Genomic DNA, 22,164 nt, shown 5'->3' on the forward strand with positions numbered 1-22,164 from the left:
ATACCGACAAAGTAACTGTACCTCAGGGTGCAAAAGAGGTTTACCAGAATGCTGCCTGATTTAGAAGGCATGCGCCATCACGAGAGGCTGGATAAACTTGGGTTGCTTTCTCTGGAGCAGCGGAGGCTGAGGGGAGATCTGATAGAGGCATAGATAGAGTGGACAAAGAGCATCTGTTTCTCAGGGTAGAAATGACTAGTACCAGATGGCATGCATTGAAGGAGAGAGAGGGTAGGTTCAAGGTGGATGTGAGGGGTAAGTTTTTACTCAGAGAGTCATGGATGTCTGGAATGTGCTGCCTGGTATGGTGGTAGAGGCAAATACATTGGAGGCTTTTAAGAGACATTTGGATAGGCACATGGATGCAAGGAAGATGGAAGGATATGGACATGATGTAGGTCGGAGGGACTAGTGTTTGGGTGTCTTTGGTTTACTTTTTAGCTGGTTTGGCACAAAATTGTGAGTCTAATGGCCTATTCCTGTGCTGTACTGTTCTATGTTCTATGTTCAGGAGGGAACATGGTATTTTGGTTATTGATAATCTCATTTAAAAAAAACATAGAACCATAGAAAACCTATAGCACCATACAGACCCTTTGGCCCACAAAGCTGTGCTGAACATGTACTTACTTTAGAAGTTACCTAGGGTTACCCATAGCCCTCTATAACTTATTCTTAATTAAATCATTGATAAGATACTTTCCATTTAATTGTCAATCACTTCTCTTTATTCAGGTGATAATTTTCTCGTTTAATATTTATCCATGATATCATATGTAGTGTCATGATTATTTGCAACCATACCTCAGAATGTTTTTAAACAATTAAATCTTAATCAAATCTACTATTCAGCATCCAGAAATTCGAGAGTGTTGGGGAGTAGTAGTGAGTGTTGTCACAATTACTAAGGAGATGGTGCTTGGGAAGATGAGAGGTCTGAAGGCAGATAAGTCACCTGGACCAGATGGACTATGCCACAAGTTTCTGAAAGAGGTAGCTGAAGAGATTGTGGAGACAATACTAATGACCTTTCAAGGATCATTAGATTCTGGAATGGTTCCAGAGGACTGGAAAATCACAAATGTAACTCCACTCTTTAAGAAGGAGGGAGGCAAAATGTAGGATATTTTAGGCCAATTAGCCTGACTTCAGTAGTTGGGAAGGTGTGCGAGTCCATTACGAAGGATGAGGTTTTGATGTACTTGGAGGCACATGATAAAATATGCTGAAGGCAGTTTGATAACTTGTCTGACAAATCTGTTCAAATTCTTTGATGAAATAACAGGTAGGAGGGTCAGTGCTGTTACTTACTTGGACTTTCAGAAGGCCTTTGAGAAGGTGTCACACATGAGACCGCTAAACAAGTTAAGAGCCCATGGTATTACAGGAAAGATACTAACATGGATAGAAGACTGGTTGACTGGCCGGTGTCAAAAAGTGGGAATAAAGGGGGCCTTCTCTGGCTGCAGGTAACAAGTGGTGCTCCACAGGGGTAGGTGCTTCACATCATATGCCAATCATTCGGATGACAGAATTGACGGCTTTGTGGCTAGGCTTGCGGATGACAGGAAGATAGGTGGCGGGGGGCAGGTAGTGTTGAGGAAGCAGGGAGTCTGCAAAAGGATGAACAGATTAGGAGAATGGACAAAGAAATGGCAGATGGAATACAGTGAAGGAAGTGATGGATGAAGGAATAAAGGTATAGGCTATTTTCTAAGTGGGGAGTGAATTCGGAAATCAGAGATGCAAAGGGACTTGGGAATCCTAGTGTAGGGTTCCCAGAAGGTTAATTTTCAGGACAAGTCAGTGATAAGGAAAGCAAATGCAATGTTAGGATTCATTTCATGAGATCTAGAATACTGAATCAAGGATGTAAAGCTAAAGGTTTATAAGGCATTGTTCTGACCACATTTGGAGTATTGTGAGCAGTTTTCTGCCTCATATCTAAGAAAGAATGTGCTGGCGTCGGAGAAGGTCCAGAGGAGGTTCAAATGAATGATCCCAGGAATGAAAGGGTTAACTTATGAGGACCATTTGATGGCTCTGGGCTTTGACTTGCTGGAGGTTAGAAGAAGGAGGAGGGACCTCATTGAAGTCCTTCTGGACCTTCTCCAACAGGTCAACAGCAGATGCCATTTCATTAGCTCTCCACTCTGCTCTGGAACATCTGGACAGTGAAGATGCATACATCAGGATGCTCTTCATTGATTACAGCTCTGCATTCAATACTATCATACCCTGAAAACTAATCAATAAACCCCAAGACTTAGGGCCTCAATATCTCCTTGTGCCACTGGATCCTCGATTTTCTCACTTGCAGACCCCAGTCAGTTCGGATTGGCAACATCTCCTCCACCATCCCCAAGACACAGGGCCAGTACAAGGCTGTATGCTTAGCCCGATGCTCTACTCGCTTTATACTTATGAATGTGAGACTAAGCACAGCTTCAATGTCATAGTTAAATTTGCTGATGACACCACTATTGTGGGCTGAATTAAAGGTGTGATGAATCAGCATATAGGATGGATGTTGAAAATCTGGCTGAATAGTGCCACGATAACAACCTCTCACTCAATGTCAGGAAACCAAAGAGCTGATTATTGATTACAGGAGAAGGAAACTGGAGATCCGTGAGCTAGCCCTCACCAGGAGTTCAGAGGTGGAGAGCATCAGCAACTTTAAATTCCTCAGCGATATCATTTCAGAGTATCTGTCCTGGGCTCAGCATTTGGTGCCATTACAAAGAAAGCATGGCAGTGCCTCTACTTTCTTAGATGTTTGTGCAGATTTGGCATGTCATCTAAAACTTTGACAAATGTCTATGGACGTGCAGTGGAGAGTACACTGACTAGTTGCATCACGGTCTGGTATAGAGACACCAATGCACTTGAACAGAAACAACTACAAGAGGTAGCCCAGCCCATCTCAGGTAAAGTCCTCTTCACCATTGAGCATATTTACAAGATGCGCTGTCACAGGAAAGCAGCATCCATCATCAAGGACCCCCACCACCCTGGCCATGCTCTCTTCTCGCTGCTGCCACCAGAAAGGAAGTACAGAAGCCTTGTGTCCCTCACCACCAGGTTCAAGAACAGTCATTTCCCCCTCAACTATCAGGTTCTTAAACCAGAGGGGATAACTTCACTCACTCCAACACTAAACTAACTCCACAACACTTTTAAGGACTTCGCAACTCGCGTTCTCAATATTTATTGCTTATTTATTTTATTATATTCTTTTTGTATTTTCACAGTTTGATGTCTTTTGCACACTGGTTATTTGCCCATTTCTGTCATGTGCACTTTTTCATTGATTCTATTGCCTCTCCTTCTATTTACTGTGAATGCCTGCAAGAAAATTAATCTTAGGGTAGTATATGGTGACATACGTGTTTTTATAATAAATTTATTTTGAACTTTTGAAATCTGTTGAATATTAAAAAGATTAGATAGAGCACAGAGAGGATGTATCCAATAATGGAAGAGTCTGGGATCAAAGGGCACAGCCTTAGGATAGGACATCCCTTACAACAGAGGCAAGGAGGAATTTCTTTAGTAAGAGGGCGGTGAATTTGTGGTATTGAGTGGACGTTTATGGGTTTTTGCTTAGAAAGGGCTTCAAAGATTATGAGAAGGCAGGAGAATTGTTGAGGGGGATAATAAACCAACTATGATGGAATGGCAGAGCAGATTCAATTGGTGGAATGGCCTAATTCTGTTCCTGTGTCTTATGGTCTTATTACAGCTCATTCTATTTCATATATTATTGCATATTAGAATGATGACTGATAGATTAGTAAAGCTACTTATGTATTTATTGGAGTCAAGTAACCCTAGGATACCTATCACTTGTATTCGTGCAATATCCTTTCCACTCTCTTACATTTATTTCAGTAGCGCTGTTATTCCAGTCCTAACACTACCCCTTCAGTACTCCACCCATATGCCAAGGGGAATCACACTTCTGAGTGGGGATTTCAAAGGATCCCCAATTTTATTGCATTCTAATAGGCCAAGGTAAATATATTCAGCTTTAGTTTTAGCCATTCCAGACCGAAATAACTCCAGCAACTTTTTACTGTCTCTATCTTTTATATGTTGTCTTAACTCTCGCCTTTTTACTTTCCTGGAGTAGCCATAATTTATTTTGTTCCTTAAATGGATAACCATTAAGTGAGTATCTATTTCTGATGACCTTTTTCAGTTTCCATTTCTCCCTCTTCCGATTCCATTATCATTTATACAGTGCTCACTTGCATCCCCATCACAGGCATTGATCTGACACTTCACCGGAATCATGAGCTTCCTTTCACTATGGTCCTTAAATCAGATTTATCTGTAATATTGGATACTGTTTTTAACTCATTAATATGGTACCAAACAGTGGCTTACTTCCCTTTAGCAATATATCATATCAATAAGCCTCATCTGTTCTGGGAAATGTTGCTCATGTTGGTCCTTCATGATTTAAAAAAAATAAGTTTTCTCATCACCCATTTTGTACCCAAAGGGACACTACACTTCATCAAAGTACTTTTTGATCCAAGTTTTAAACTTTCCATTACTCTGAACCATAAATCACTTCATTCCATCTGAGCAACAATTTTGTGCGTTGCTTGGATTTCCAGGATCTGCAGATTTTCTCTTGCTTGTCATTCCATCTGATTTAGGATTTGTCTCTCATTGCTTCCAATAACAACTGTTGTGGTGGCCATCAAGATGTGTCCTGAAGTGTGCATCAGTTTTTGTGTCTTTGCCTGATACATCAAGGTAACTTCTGTAATTCACCAGGCATAACTTGGATATTGGGCAGAGAATTTTGTAAACTTCACCCTCATGATTCATTTCCCTTTTCTACAATTTGTGAAAAGAAGTTCGAGTACCTGTCTTGCTACTTCACGTCTACAGGTCGCTTCACTCAATAATCTTTTGCATGGAGGTTAGCTTATCTCTGTGTTTGGGTCAACAGACAGTTTTTTCAGATCTATGCTGTAGGTTTCTGCAGAGTAGTATTGCCAGCTTCCAGAACTGGCAGCTTTGATGAAAGATTATCAGCCTGTAACAAGAACCTAGTGTTTGACCTTCTACAGACACTGCCTAACCTGCTGAGTATTTCTACAATTATCTTATTATTTTCAGCAACTGCAGTGATCTATACCCTCAGTTCCACCATGCTATTTTCCCCTCTCCTGTCCTTCTTAAGTCTAATAATCTGCAATTAAAGTCCTTCATCACCAGTCAGCATCACCACTTGTAGTCTCACTCAGCCTCCACCCTAGCACATTCTTCATTTCTCCAAACTCCTCCTTGCTGATTTAAAACCTACCTGTTTTCCAAATTTTTCTTGTTCTGATGAAAAGCCATTCATCTCAAACAGTAACTAGATTTCATCTCTCCAGATCTGTTGCATATTCTGCTGGAGATTTCCAGCATCTGCAGTCACTTTTTCCTCATCCTTTTTTGTGACACTATCATCCCTGGCTCTCAGTGACTGGCAATGATGGATAAATCCAGTTACACAAATTGCAGACAGCTGTTGTCTCACAGAAAATCTACAATGTAATGGCAAAGACAATTGCCAAACCTTGGGTTTCATACTCTTTATTCATCAGCACACAGGGATACACTCACAGAAATCTGACTTTTAGTCGAGGGCTTTTCGGTATTTCAAACAATTATCCAACAACTAGAGATGCTCATTGCTGTTATTGGAAATGACGAGCATTCACCAAATAATCCTACATACTGCTATTAGCTTTAAGAACTCCTTTAACCACTTCAGGTAGCAGCTTATGGAAAAATACTTGGACTTGGGAGCGCTTAGAGATCCCTGAGCTTGTGAAAACTTAAAAAATACACACAGCTACAGATGTTGGAAATCTGAACCAGTAACAGTAAATGCTTAAAAAAAAACTTCCGATGTGGCAGCATTTGTGCAAAGTCGATTTTTCAGGGCTTTGACCCTTCGTCAGAACTGGACTAGCCACACACCTGAAAAGTTGACAGCTTCATTTCCAACAGATACTGCCTCATCTGCATTTACATTTTCAGCACGTAGTTTTCGTGGATCAGGTGATTCTTATTCACACAAGTAACTGTGATCTTGAGAAGAATTTGTAATGGCTTTCCTTTCTATTGGATATGTCCCAGTGTTTGTTTGCAGTGCTTATGGTCAAAGCCCACTTTTTGCTACACACAATGTCAATAATTCTCCCATAATATTGTTTCTGACTTATCAGGGCAAAAGAAATTGCCAGCTCTACCCCATTTTGTACAAGTGACTGTCTTAACAGCCTGAATGTATGGATTGTTGCAGCTAATTCTGCTACGTAGAACTTATCCCTATCAACAAGAATATATAAAGTTAAATTTTATCCACACTAACCCTGACCCTCAGAGCATTTTAAGAGATGTTTGCTTCCAGTGCATGATGATAAGATTATTGACCTGAAACATTACTTTCCTCTTCATAATGGTGCCTTAATATTGCTTATAATTTGAGTAAATTAACAGGGTGAGGTTTATGAAGAGCAACCAGGTTTACTCAAGGTAATTGTTACCTCTGTTCAAACATTCGCAGATCTGGGTACCTAGGGAAATGATAGGTTTCAAGTGTTTTAAAATGGTAAATCGTAGACATTCAGTACTAACCTACCATCATCCCTTCCAACTCACATTAGATAGTGTTGCTGTACCGACTGGAAATGTGTTCTCGTATACCTTCTTGATTTCTGGCTCAGCTAGTATGTCCAAAGTGCAACTACAGTGTACCAAGAAAGCATGTGGACAGAACTGATTTATTGTGCAGTAATGAAATGACCTATTAAAAGCATTTCAAATGAACTCTTGGTAACATCACTGCCAATATATAACCTTCAAAAATAAGACTGATCTGATTTGATCAGTACAAAGGGCCTTGCCACCAGTTGCATTGAGGAGGAATGAATTCTCTCAATATTGTAGGTTATGGGCGAGTTGAACTCTCCAGTGTACCTGATAACTAATTGTATCACCTAAGAGGGGGCTGATAAAGCTGGAATATATGGAATTCACTAAGGTGTCTGAAGAGAAGAGGCTGAATAAGATATAAATCATCGAGTGAAGATTTTCAAATGATTGAGCCTCATCTCCAAATGTAGTCTCTCACATCTGTGAATAAAATTCTCAAGAAAATGATCATTCAAACACTGGAAGAGGATTTGTGTTGATGATCTTAATTATGTTTTCCAACAAATGATCCACCCAACGGTTTACATGAAGTAAAATAATTAATATAGAACTCAAGCTGATGATTTCTTCAGGACTTTTTTTAAAAAACAAATGAAGAGAATCTAAATAAGTTTCAATAAAAGACTTTCTGCTCATAATAAGTCAGTATTTATTAATCAGGCTCTTATGCATCATATTGCTCAATTTCAAAAATGTTAAATTTTCCCACATATTAGCAGATTTTCCAAACCAAAGTACAATATTAATTTAGTACAAAAAACAAGCAATTCAGCAAACTTTTTTTTTTACATTTACATTCTTCAAAAATACAAATCCATTGTTATTCTTCACTCTTTGGGTTTTGGAGACATTCTCTTCCTTTGGAAGCAACTGTAACTTTTTTGTTTTCACATCAGAATTCAGGAATGAAGACACTCCCAACTACACATTTAAACAGATTCATTAATACAGTACATGCTGCATTTTTTTAATCTCCAATTTTTCTGCCCCAAACCCTTGGCTTCACCATGTAAGGCCTGTGGAATATTACAAAAAGTCAGCACTAGAGAAAAGCTTTCTCTATTCCCACTCTACACGCTACATTGTGGTGTGCTTTGCTTTGTTTTTGACGTTGCATATACAGTCAAGAGGCTACAATCCAATCATGAACCAATTGTGCTGTATCAACATATGACAGGATAAATAAGTTACATCTATATTGTGTGCGGCATAAATACTGCAAGGTCTGTAGCAAAGAGCTCACTTTATTATCGCCATATTGTGAATTATAACTTAAAAAAAAGAATCAGTTTCCAGGAAATATCTATTTTCAGGATGAGCATAATGTCTAGAGCAGTATTTATTTCCTATGCCTGGTTAATGTTTTAGAAGAAAATGCTTAAACTCATAAGTTAAACAGGATTAGAGCATCCATCTCTTCCAATAAGAATGAGGAGATCACATTACTGAGCCTGCAAAGCAATATTTCAGCTCATATAGTTTTAGCTTGCACTCCAGGGCAGTTTTTCCATTTTTCCCAACATTTTTACAAAAAAGATAAAATACATTTCAGGTAGCATTGAGGAAGGGATGCCAGAGTGAGTTGTCCCTAATCTGGAGAATAAGAGCTACAAGGAAGGCTAAAAATCACCAGAAAAACAAGATGGTTTAAAAAATGAATGGTTATTGATGATAGCAGCCACTCTTTGACAAGACAGGCAGTTTCCCATCCTCAATATGTCACTAATCTATCTTATAAAGGCCCTGATATCACTGCTGTACAAACAGCCAATTTCCTACATACCTACTAGAGAAACCAACAAACTTGACCGAATGTGTAGCGTTTTTAGATTTTTAAAGGTAAAAACCAAGTTAGCAAGGGGAAACCCAGGGGCATATTCACCTTTGTAGAGACCCACTCCTGTTGTACTTTGTACCTGGGGCTTGGAAGAGTGACTCTCCAAATCAAATATGTTCAGTAATAAAGCCTATTTGCCTCAGTCCACTTTAAAATCTTTACACTGAAGTTTCAGCTCATTTCACTGTTAGTTTACCCTATAGGCAAGAGAATTCCAATTGGTTTAACCAGCTGTTGTGTGCAATAAAAATAAAACAGAACTAGTTCACTCTATGCAATTTATACTAATATATATTTTAAAAATAAAATTTAGGAAACAGTTTCTGCAACAGGTATCCAGTTAAATGATAATTTAATAAAACAAAGTGGTTTGACTCCTAGGTTGCAAAGAGCTTCCTCAAAAGCAACAGTGCCACGAAGAAAGCAGGCAAACCATCTGTAGTAAATGAGCAAGGGATGGGATACGAAATGAAACAGTACTTTGAAAATATAATTATGTTACAGTGCTCTCCCTAGTACGTAAACCACTTATGCTGACATTAATGGGTATTTTCAACAAATGAACTACAATATAAAATTACATACTCTATTCTTCATACGATCACAATATTTCAAAAGTAACATGTACAAATTAAAGCAAAACATTTACAGAGAGTTTGCAAAACTAAAGTCCTCTTAGCAAAGTGTGCAAAAGCACAACACAATTGCAAATTAACCAACCTAAAGTGCTTCAACTTAAAGGATTAAAAAAAAAGTTGCAAGAAACTCGTATAGTTTTCCTAGTGTGTACAGATTAAACTGAATAGTAGATATTTGGATGAAACGTAAATTCATTTGCTATCAGCAATTACAGTGCCACAGAATAATGTTCAAATGAAATTCAAAACAAGTCTCCTAATAATGTTTCTAAACTTTCAAATTAAAGTGAGTAAAAGATGTTCTAAGAGGGGGAAGGAAGGGTAGAGAAACAGAGAGATTTTGATTGACGGTCAGCAGAAATGCATGCAAAGATTTTCCAGCATCTAGTTCATACTATAGGTCACTTACACAATGCAACAAAATGGTTGTCATTTTAATGAGGTTTTGGCACAGGGAGTTGTTCTATTACTTTTAAATGTGATTCTTAGACAGCTTTTACAATTTTTTTTGTCTGGTGTATCTCTATGACAAAGCTTCATGCTGCCAGTTGCATTCGGGTGAGGACAACCCCAATATTGTCACTGCACAGATGAACTATTTCTATACCTCATTTGATAAATCAAGAGGCATAAAAAAGGCGGCTGAACCCATAATAAATGAGCAAGTTGGGCCAGTGAACCTGTATTAGCTATAACTGGCAATATTCCAACTCTAGGTTTTTAAAAACAAAGCAATCAGTGACTCAGACTATGATACTATACAGTGTTCCTAACTACATTAGGGAAACCAGGGAAGTCTCAATATATAGCAACAATAGATTAAAACTCATCACAACATCAGTGCACATTGCATCAAGAATGAGGTCTTCCACTAAGGTGCATTAAGTATATCAAACCGTAAGTCCAAATATTATGTAGCTGATGTATGACACTGACAGACAATCTTTGGGGTTGTCTGAAAATTAAATTTGCAAAAACACTTACTTTGTAGTGAATTGTTGTCACTTTACCTTTATTATAGGTAGGTAGCTGCAATGGTAGAAAGCAGGAAATTTATTACAACTGGAGCTCCCTCTTGCAACTTCTCATTAAATATGATGCTGTTTTAATCTGACAATGAATTGCCCTCTCTACCAGGACAGGTTGTCATGTATGCTCGGGCCAGTGGTTTGTTCCCAACTGACTTCGTTTTGGGTTTTGAAATGAAATCGAGTAGCTGATTTTCCCTCAAAATATTCAGGGCCAACAGGTTCACTGAGAATATATGAAGCTTCATTATTCCTAATCCAAATGATTGAGATTACCACTTTAATGTTTCACACTTCTTACAAACTCAAGTTCATAAGAAGCCACGGCTCTTTAATAAGAAAACAAGTTTGAGCAAGGGGATAACGGTGGGTGAACCCAAAATCTCGATTCACTATGCTCACCTCCCTTTCCCCTTGCCAGTGAAAGACCACAGTACTTTAAAATCTATGTATCCCCTCACAAATTGGAGTTGGAGGGATGCATGGATAGATTAAATTTCAATAGGTTTATTATTTATGTAAATACATGATTAAGAGATGCATTTATTTATAATTAGACACTGCTTCCAATAAAAATTTCTAGCTGGAAATCAATCTTAATCAAAAATAATGAACAGACTACCCTTCACCATCATCCAGGTACTGTATATGCTACAGAGAAATAAAACAATTTAGTCCTTCTGATGTTTAAAGAATGAAAAACTGTAAACATTGGATCCAAGAAATCATGTTAAACAGTGATGATAATGGTCTTATTGTGGATCGGAAGATAACAAGTGTAATATTCAATTGTTTTAGAAATTCCTACATATTAAGCTTTGAAAGCCTTATTAATAAACAAACTATTGCATTTGAATTCAAATTATACTACAGTTTAAACTATGAATTTAGTGAGTTCAGCATGGTTTTCCTTTCTACTCGTTTTGTATCAAGCTGTATTGAATAGACTGATAAAGGTGCAAACCTGAGATTTTGGGTTCACCCACCATTATCCCCGAAGTTATATCAGCCTATGCATTCCTGATTAACAGTTTTGATTTATTAGTCAAAGTGGTAAAATTAGAAAGATTTGAAATCACTATATATTTTTTTAACAAATAATTTCAACAATTTTACTTTTATTTATTATGATAACTTATTGCATATTCTAATGATCTGTATTCAAAATTCAAAGTAAAGTACACAGTATTTATTTTATACACCTTCCTGTATCATTTCAACTTCAGATTATTAGAATCTTCTAAATCTCAATAATTTCCAAAAACAGAATTTACTGCAGGCTTACACATCTGTCAAGGTATTTGAAGTCAAATCAGTCAACAGCTATGTCAATATTCGGCACTGCCTAACATATTTTAGGATAGACCTACCACCTGCAATTTGGAAACTTTACTCAAAAAATTCATGTGAATTCTATCAACTGTACTTTTAAACTCATGACTCTCAGGGCAAAAGACTGAAAAAATAAAGAAACAAGCTTACTTAAAACATGGAAAATAGCTTAGAAATAATATGAAGTCTACAAAAATAGAGTGAAGAATAATGGGATAAATTTCAGCAATGAATTTCAGGAAGTAAATAATCAAAGTCTAAATAAATTTAAAATAGTACACTAAACATCACATTTTTGCTATACATCTTGCAGATCACCAGAACTGCAAGGATGATAGAAAGTCAGTCCATTTGGTCTTACAAGAGGGACTAGAACTTGAATGAAAATATTTGCAGGGCCTTGAACAAAGAGCAGGAGAGCATTTGCTGACTAGACCAAACTGGCAAGACATAGTATGTATTCAATGGGACCAATGGTGCCTTCCAAATTTCTAATGAACTACGATTACTAATGAAGTGCTATAACACTGGCAGAACACTAGTCTGTACTGAAAATCAGAGATGTCAATCTAATTACATAGCTTTGTTAAAGACCTCATGAAAGTTACACATTTCATCGCAGTAGTGAAGACCAAAGGTGGTATTACTCAGTCTTGAGGAATACCCAGATGCACTTACAGCAAGATCTTACTATGCAAATGATAACTGAGCCGTGACACAGAACTTACAGTATCCAAAAATGCTGCATTATCTTGTATATTAGAATACAGGTAAAACGTGTCTACCAGCCATTTGCTAATCAGATAATATTAATGGAAGTTCAACCACAAACAAAGTCTTTTTCGTTAACGAGCACACAGTTCGAATGAACAACTCCAATATACTGTGAGAAAGGAACCACAAGAGACCACCAACTTCTGCAATTTTTATTTTGCTGAAGTGAGGATGATTTTATTTGGGGGGAGTGGGTGGCAGGGGAGGGAAGTGTGCGAGAAATGGAAGGAAGAAAATGAAAGTATAGTTTTTAGAAATTACACATTCAGTACTCTTTAACCACCACTTGGAAGAACAAAAGGCACCAGACACATGGAACGCCACCATCTGAAATGTTCCTAAGACCCCTGGCCTCCAATCATTTCGGCAATGAATAAACACTTCTGAGGACTCTTATGTCCTGATTGCTGCTGGTTCTATTATGAATAATGTTCAAATTAAATTGCAGTGGGAAAGAAATTAAAGAAAGCTATTTTATTCCAGACGCCTAGATCAAATCTGAATTTTGATAAATTACAGCAAATGCACTGCAAATTTTGTCTACAATTATTAGGAAAGCAGATTTATTAGTATGGCTTTACATTTCCCAATGCTAATTACACTAAATTAATACTCAATCAAAATATATTTAGATTTGTATTATAAAATGACACCAGAATAAACTCTGAATACAAACAATCATTTAATTGCACCTTCCAGCTCAGTAACACCAAAAAGAAAATTGCTGCTATTGCACAAACTTACCAAGGAATAATTTTAGGCAATTAGTTTAAATCACTCCTCCAAATGAGATAACTTTTTACTTCAGAATTTCACTTTCCTCTTAGTATTTCTTAATTCAACTTAAGACAGCTCAATATTTGTATAATACAATAAATAAGTTGAGTTGTCCAAAGCACACAATAACTCTTTTTAAATCAGGCCATTGAAAAGACTTAAATTTAGTGATAGCACCTGTACCTTGAAGCTAAATAAACCATAAAGCTGCTAGACAATGCCTGATCCAATCAATAGTGCTGTACAAAAGCTATAAATCACAAAACAGCCAAAATCTGTTAATGAAGAGAAAGCACTGATGCTGGCCTCTAATACCAATGCTTCCTTATAGAACTGGTCCTCTGTTTAAAATTTACCCCATGTTATATGTGCAACAATAGGGTAGTTTGGGACTTTAGGGTAATTAATTAAACTTTTTTTGAGCCTGCACATAACTTAAACTTTAAACTTTTATTAGCTCAACACCCGTTACTAGGTTTCGTATGTGGTAAAAGGACTTCTGTTCATCCATTAAGAGGAAGTCCAGAGCCAGACTGGAAGTTTACCATTAGATATTCTTTTGGAATAATGACTTTTCCCCAAAAAGAAATTAGTTGATATTGTAAATGACTTCTGATGTAAAAAAAATTCTAACAATTAAGACAAAATCCAAACCAACTTATCTTACAAAATTTGTAAACTACATTCATATACTTTAGGTTATTAAAGTTTTTTAAATTGTGACATTTTCATTAAGACTATTACTTTGAACAAAAACAAGAGAATATACTTAATTTTGGGTTTGATGGATGTCTGAGCTCAAGAGCACATTTACTTTCAAATGTTGACTATGCAATTTTCAACATCTATACTTTCTTGATTTCCACTATACTGCATTACTTCCCAACCCATCACAAAATTTATTTTTCCCTTCTCAAATTACAATCAATGCTCAAAACTTTTGCATCAAGTGCCAGCACCAATTCACAGGTTCAGACTAAGACACCTTCTGTCTTACAGTGGTCTATCAGTCATTAGAAAAGCACCCCAAATGCATTACAAGCTTTGTACATCTAACATCAGACATTGTGGCCCTGGATTAACCGTACCATTTGCATAACATTAAACTGAGTTTTCCAACTCAGACACAGACTAGTTTGATGCTGCCCAAGCACCACAGAACTTCTAACAATTTACAGGAAAGATTTTCAGTATAATCCCCGTGAACAGAATTTGAAAAGCTAAAGTGTATTAACTGACTGTACCGCAGTTCAGTTTACAGTTTTTTTGTGGAAACTTGAACTAAAAGGTTTAAAAGAAAAAAAAGTTGCTTTATATAGACTTACTCTACCACGGAGCAATTTCATTAGTTAATTGCTTTAACACATACACTTAAGGAAACTTGATTAAAAAGTTATTTTATGGTGTTATTTTAAATTTTGAGGTCATAATAGCAGCATGATTATTTATTTCATCCTTTATCCTCTTCACTTTTGTTTCTCCAGAAGTTTTGAATCTCAGAATGCAACACAGCAAATGCAAAGTAGAAGCAGAGTCATCCCAAACTGATTACAATAAGAAAATCCAGTGTTGATAAGTAAACCTATTTTGAAATTCTGCTGAAAGCACTGGGAAGCTTGTGTCTGTGACCTACCAGATAAGGACTCTTTCACATAGTACTGAAATATTTCTCATATTCCAATGTTTTCAGCTCCCACATTCCATTGGTACCTTCACAGTACTTCACATGACAGTACACATGGAATCTGCATGACTAGCAACTTTATGCAGTTGACCAGTATCATTTGGAAACAGTTATTTAATGTGCATGCATTGTCCATGTACATTCACACAGTGCCACAGCAGTAAGTGTGTAGACTATCAAACACCAAGTTCTCAATTGATAACCATTGGGAATAAATTAAAATACACGTTGAAATGTATTGGGAATCCTATGGATGTACAGTACCCAGGTACGTGTTCTAATTTTGGAAAGCAATGAGTTTTGTTTTTCCTCAATGATTTTTCTTGAACAAATCTTATTAAACAAAAATACAAGGGTGTTGAGTATGTAGAGAGAAAACATTTACTTCCCTGGAAATGTCACTGTGGTATATATATCTTAGAGCTACAAGTAAGCGTGCTCAAATCCTCTGTTTTGATTTAAACTCAAAACAATTTTTCTGATTCTACCAGCATGACATTGCCATTGTTATGACAGAGATTTGCCTGCGCAGGGCAAACAGTGCTCAATTGTAACATGTTTTGTTTGATTATTTCTTTGTCCTTCCGAAGTAAAATGGAAATAATCTGAATACCTAGCAGCTTTTGCAACGGCTTTGGATAGGATCCAGATCCAGCTACTTAGCAATGCAGCATAATCCATTGAGATTCTCACCCACTGTAATCCTGGAAAACACAACACAAGAACTGAAGCAAACTGTATTTTTTGATTATACTTCACCAGAAGATTGATAATTCACTGCAGGCTTGATCATGCACTTGACCATGGTTAGATCAAAGACAATGCAGACTTGCTCATTTCATGCTGTGCAACACTGCCTTTGGTCACCAGGGGCTCCAAGTGAGCTGTGTAAAGGCAATAAAAAGCCTTTTGTGACAGAAATCAAACACTGCTATAAAATTTACTCAATTTACTAGTTTGGCACCAGGATTTTCTGTTGGTGAAGGAAGAGTAGCTCTCAAACAATGGACCAGTGGCATAATCCAAACCCATCTGTTTTTAAGCCCGTGGTCTGTCAATCTATGTTGCAGCCAATTTGGGTGAACATCAAAAACTTCTTACAAGTCAATCAATAAACACCTAGGGGCTTCATTTGCACCAGCACGTGGATGTTTGCCATTTATTCTCAGTGGATTTGTTCTTAGTACATATCTCCCTTTTTTTCCCCTATTGAGACTCCAGATACAATCCAAGTCCAGATAAATTTTCCCAAAACTATTGAAGATATAAACACTAAAATGAACCTGGAGTAGAAGTTACCCTTTTCAGCTTGCACAAAAAAAATTAGAAGTATTTTTGCACAAAATTGCTCACAGCAAGTGATGTTCTGCATAAAAATGGCCCTACTCTTTACCGTTCTGCATAAATAAAAACAAGTATTTTCTTTAAATTTAGAAAATCAGCCTCTTTTGAGCATAATTATTTGGAGAAATTGCTGCTCAAGTCCCCTTTTACCTTCTGCAGCAGTGCCTGAATGTCACTTGTCTCGATGTCAGACAAAGTTGAAAGGGTTCTCGGACTCTCAAGAGAAAGAAAGGAAGTAACATCCATATTGCTCAAGTCTGGTTGGAGTTCAGTCTGCAAGGGTGACTGTGCTGCTTGGCTGCCTCCCTTGGAGCTGGAAGGAAAAGTCTGAGACTGCAGGTGGGCCTGCTCCTGATCAGATGTTATCTGGGAAGTATCAGCTTCCCGTGATAGATTTTCCTTGCTGTTGGTGTGTTTCTCTTTACTTGCATCACGGCAGGCACACTGACACTGACATGACTCTTCCTGTTTGATGATTATGACAGGAACACTCAATCCTATCTGCTGCACTGGGTTTCCTGCAGGAATGAGAAATAGAACACAAGGCACATTTAAAAATCAGTGGGAGACTGCTGACATCATACTTAAAGTAGAGTAAGGTAACGCGAGCTTTATTTTTTGCATGTACATTGAAACATTGAAATATAAAGTGAAATGTGTCATTTGCGCCAACTCCAACACGGTCTGAAGCTGTGCTGGGGCAGCCTACAGGTATCAACATGCTTCCATTGCCAACATAGCATGTCCACAACCTACTAACCCTAACCTGTATGTCGTTGGACTGTGGGTGGTAATGGGAGCACCCAGAGAGTATCCATGTGGTCATGGACAGAAAGTACAAACTCCTTACAGATGGTAGGAATTGAACTCTAATTGCTGGAACTGTAAAGAGTTATGCTAACCACTAAGCTACCAAGCCGCTGGTCTCTGGTTTGCACTGTTAGAGCTTGAAGTTTCAAGAAATAATTTGCAGTTACCCAACTCCAGATAATATTGACATCAGAATACAAGCTGTGCTGAATCTGCAGCTATAGAAATAAAGAAATTAGTGCATTGATTCCAAGGAGACACACAAGAGACTGCAGATGCTGGAATCTGGAGCAACAAATGAACAGCTAAAGGAGTTTAGTGGATCAAGCAGCAATGGGAGGATAGGAAATTGTTGATGCATCGGGTTGAGACCCTGCATCAGGACCGCCCTAATGCAAGGGTTTGACCCGAAACGTCGACAACTCCTTTCCTCCCACAGACACTGCCTGACCACCGCCCCCCCCGCCGGTTGTTGTTGAACACCGATTCCAATCACCCAATGCGGCAACCTGATCAGTTTAGATAGAGAGATGCAAAGTTAGTGAAAGGCAATTCCACAAGCTTCACCTTTCTGAAGGTATCTACATGTTGGAAATGCATGGCAACCAAACTAATCTACTCAGCTTAACAGTTATTGTGTGGACTAAGCAACTACCAGACATAGGGCATGAAATGTTAACTGATACCCTCGCAATAGATGTTACCTGACCCGAGCATTTTCTAAGCAACAGACAAAATGCTGAAGGAACTCAGCAGATCAGGCAGCATCTATGGAGGGGAATAAACAATCAATGTTTCAGGCTGCGACCCTTCATCAAGATTGGAAAGGAAGAGGAAGAGGCCAAAATAAGATGGGGGGGGGGAGAGGGGAAGGAGAACGAGCTCACAAGGTGATAGGAGAGACCAGGTGAGGTGGAAAGCAGATGGGTGGAGAGGGATATGAAGTAAGAAGCTAGAGGGTGGAAGATGTAATAAGATGTGATATCAATCCCTAGCTTCTTACTTCATTCCCATCCCCCTCCCCCTCCCCCGGCCACCCACCTTCCATCTCAGCAGGTCTCACTTATCATCCACTATTTCATACTCCTTACCCCTCCCCTCATCTTATTCTGGCTTCTGTCCCCTTCTTTTCTAGTCCTGATGAAGAGCCTTGGTCTAAAATATTGAGTTTTTTTTACACCTCCATAGATGCTGCCTGACTCGATGAGTTTCTCCACATATGGTGTGTGGCACTCAAGATTTCCAAAATCTCATGTGTCTGAGTGTTTCCTGGATTTTCGTCTTAATTTCAAACTACAACGCATTTGTTATGCAAGTGTAGTATCATAACCTGACGCTACTATACAATCAAAGAGACCTCAATATATCCTCAGGCAACAAGTTAGGTGGTTGGCGTCACGATATAACAAGAATAAGTAGTTAGCCGAGTTTGGATAGGACCCTATGGCTCAAAGACAAATCCTACATAAAATGTTACAGCCGAAGTATTATACCATTTATCTAAGTGGAAAAACTGAAGCTTGCATCCACTTTAGCATGAATTAATCCATCCCAATGTTTACTCAATACTTAACACATTTAAAAACAGTGTAAAAATAAGAACTGTTACCTGTATTGCCAGTAACTGGTATTGCTGTGGTAAAAAACACCTTTTCTACTTTAGGACCCTGTTGCTAAAGACAAACAAATGCTGTTACAGAAAATGAACAATGCACTTTAATGTTAATCATTTTACAAAGTAATTATTTACTTAATAGCAATTAATAATGGAATTGTTCAGAGTCATCAAAATATTTATTCTCCACTCTGGCTGTGAAATGGCTTTGAAATAGGACTCCATGAAAAAACTAGAACTCAATTTTCTAAAATTTATTTTCTAATCCATGGGAAGATAAGAAAAACAGTCAAATAATAGCATTCATTGGAAGACAGCACATACAATTGCAAGAAAACATTTGTAAACTGTTGTGAACCCTTTGCAATTACCAAGGTTTCTGCATTAATTACAGTACTCATAAAACGTGGTCTGATCTTCATCTAAGTCACAATAATAAAAACACAAACCTGCCTAAACTAGTAACATACAAACAATTGTACTTTTTAATGACGAAGGGTCCTGACGAAGGGTCTCGGCCCGAAACATCAACTGTACCTCTTCCTACAGATGCTGCCTGGCCTGCTGCGTTCACCAGCAACATTGATGTGTGTTACTTGAATTTCCAGCATCTGCAGATTTCCGCGTGTTTGTACTTTTTAATGTCTTTATTGAACACATTGTTTAATCATTTGTAGTCCAGGCTGGAAAAAGTACGTGAACCCTTGTATTTAATAACTGGTAGAACCTCTTTTAGCAGAAATAACTTCCACCAAATGTTTCCTGGAGCTGCTGATCAGACTTGCACAATGGCAAGGAGGAATTTTAGATCATTCCTCCATACAAAACTGTTTCAATTCATCAATATTTCTGGGATACCTTGCATGAACAGCCCTCTTCAGGTCATGCCACAGCATCTCAATTGTGTTAAGGTCTGAACTCTGACATGGCCATTCCAAAACACAAATTTTTTTCTTTTTAAACTATTCTGTTGTTGATTTACTCTTGTGTTTTGGATCATTACCTTGTTGCATCATCCAACTTCTATTGAGCTTCAGGTGACAGAGTGCTACACTGACATTGTCTTACAAAATGTCTTGATACAATTTTGAATTCATTGTTCCCTCAACAATTGCAAGGCACTGAGGCAGCAAAGCAAACCCAAACCATAATGCTCCTTCTACCATGCTTCACAGTTGGGATGTGCAGTGCCCCTTTTTTTCCAAACATTGCGGCGTGCATTTCTGCCAAAGAGTTCAACTTTTGTCTCACCTGTCCTCAGAACATTGTCCCAGAAGTGTTGCAGAACATCCATATGGTCTTTTGCAAACTTGAGACATGCAGCAATTTTTTTAATATATAGAGCAGTGGTTTCCTCCATTGTGTCCTTCCATGAACACCATTCTTGTTCAGTGTTTTTCTTATACACCCTATCCTCGTTATATGCTGGGGATACGTTCCTCGCAGTCAACACATAGCATGGAAAATGCATAATGTGAATAATTATTTAAATGGAGAAAATAGGGGTGCGTTCTGAAGGGCTTCCTAAATATGTTTTATCTGTAATTTATTCACATTTTCATACCAATATGACACAAAAGCAGTACCACATGGCAACATTCATATTATATTTCGTCAATTTAAGGTAATATTCAACATAATAAATCATAGAAAGTTAACATACTAGGGTGTACAGTACTCACCAACAGTGGCAGGTGTGTTGGCTCCGGGAGACGAGTGGTTGTTGTGGTGTCGGGCAGTTTTACATGGATGAGGTAGATGGTTGTGGGTCGTCAGGATCATCAAGGACAGCAAGGGGTGAAGGAAGACTTACAGAACTCTCAGAACTGCTGGCAGCAGAAGATGACACCGGTCTGAAGAAAGTGGTGAGGGTTGTTTGCTTGGCAGCATTTTGTTTTTCAGCATAAATTTGCTTGTAGGGAAGGAGGATTGACTGCAGGGAACGACTGAAATGCTGACTCTGTTCTAAACTTGGGTCCATGTCCATCGCCATTTGTGCCAAGAGTTCCGCAGCCTTAAAAAATCCTGCCAGTTGCTTCACCGTAAAATCCTTCACCTGCAACTTGACACTTTTTTCTTGATCGTTGTTATCACCTTCAGTCTGAGTTAAATGCAGAAGGTCATCCACACTTATTTCTTCATCATGAGAATCCATGAGTTCTACCACGTCAGCAGTCTCAAAGATCTGAGAATCTTTCCCCACCAATTTTACGGCCCAGGGCCACACAATCCTGCAGCAGTGAAGGCAGGAAACCCTTTGAGGGTGTGCACACACTCTGCCCAAATTGATAACCCGCAACTGCAAAGGGTAGCGTTCAGCAGCTTTGTGGTCAGCACTGGCTTGCTCACCACGCACAGCTAAGTTGTGAAGCCTGTGATGATTAACAAGCTTAGAAAACCATCCCCTACATGCATTAAAGCTAACTATATCACTTGACACTTCCTCATTAGCCTCTGAACAAGGGCGACCATAAATCTCCAAAGCTTTCACACGAAGATGATTGGAACTAAGTGTTGTTTTTTTCTTTGTTTCATGCTCAATGTACAAACTCAACATTTTCTCCATTTTTATCATAATCGGGTTACGCACTTTGGTAACAATCTTTGAAGACACTTGTGATGAATCAATCACTGCACTTTTTATTTTCTCAGCATTTTTCTTTGTTTCTGATCGTGGACTCACCCAGGCCAAAGTAGCGTCCCAGAGCTGTGTTACCTTCACCTGACGCGGCCCTGTTTATAATTTCCAACTTTTTTTCAAGTATTAAAGCGGTTCTCTGCCGCTTGGCTGATGGCCCAGGACTTGACATAGGACGCTTAGGAGGCATAGTTAAATATCTCAAGCACAAAATCACTGCACCGTAGGTAGTAACAGCAAAAGTTTAAGAGTACAAGATGGCACATCCACACGCTGCCAAAACCAATGCGAGACCGGCAGGAGTGAGACTGTGAGGCGTGCGCACGTGACTTGTATTGGCGGGAAAGCCGTGGTTCTCGTCCCAACAGCCTCACATCACTGTGAATTTTGGACGCATATAAGGAGAAGTTGGTAAAAAGGTTCGACACATAACTGTGAATCCGCATTGTCTGAAGACGCATATAACGAGGATAGGGTCAAGTTCTAGAGATTTCTGCAGGTCTTTCACTGTTACCCTTGGGTTCTTTTTCACTTCCTTCAGCATTGCATGTCATGCTCTTGGTGTGACCTTTGCAGGAACCCACTCCTAGGGAGAATAGCAACAGTACTAAATTTCCTCCATTTGTAGACAATTTCTTTTACCAATAAACACTCAGGTCTTTGGAAGTGCTTTTGTAGCCTTTTCCAGTTTCATGCATCTCTACAGTTCCTCTTCTAAGGTCTTCTGAAAGTTGTTTTGATCAAGGCATGGTGCACATAAACAAATCTTTCCGAAGAGCAGGCTCTGTCAGTAATGGGACTTTGTGTGTCTTTTTTATAGAGCAGTGCACCTCTATAATCCACACCTCCAATCTCAATTTATTGATTGGAACACTTGACTCCAAATAGCTTTTGTAGAAGGCATTACCCCAGAGGTTCGCATAGTTTTTTTGAACTTAAGACTGTCATTGTTTAAATG

The 22,164-nt window shown here is 38.4% G+C and overlaps 1 protein-coding gene across 4 annotated transcripts in view; it reads right to left on the bottom strand.

Annotated features, from left to right (window-relative positions):
• Window positions 1-7,364: 7,364 nt before the first annotated feature.
• Window positions 7,365-22,164, bottom strand: part of mtf1 (metal-regulatory transcription factor 1) — a 103,546-nt gene continuing 88,746 nt past the window's right edge. For 2 of the 4 annotated variants that reach the window (XM_072246954.1, XM_072246955.1), the window contains exons 10-11: window positions 18,563-18,626; window positions 7,365-16,661 (exon numbers count right to left, since the gene is read on the bottom strand). In XM_072246954.1, the coding sequence (XP_072103055.1) occupies window positions 16,258-16,661; window positions 18,563-18,626 (468 nt within the window). In that variant the 3' untranslated portion in view covers window positions 7,365-16,257. The remainder of the gene's footprint in view (window positions 16,662-18,562; window positions 18,627-22,164) is intronic. The other 2 variants (XM_072246957.1, XM_072246956.1) reach the window with 2 other exon arrangements.

This window comes from Mobula birostris, chromosome 30 (genome assembly GCF_030028105.1).
Source record: "Mobula birostris isolate sMobBir1 chromosome 30, sMobBir1.hap1, whole genome shotgun sequence".
Taxonomy (NCBI): domain Eukaryota; kingdom Metazoa; phylum Chordata; class Chondrichthyes; order Myliobatiformes; family Myliobatidae; genus Mobula; species Mobula birostris.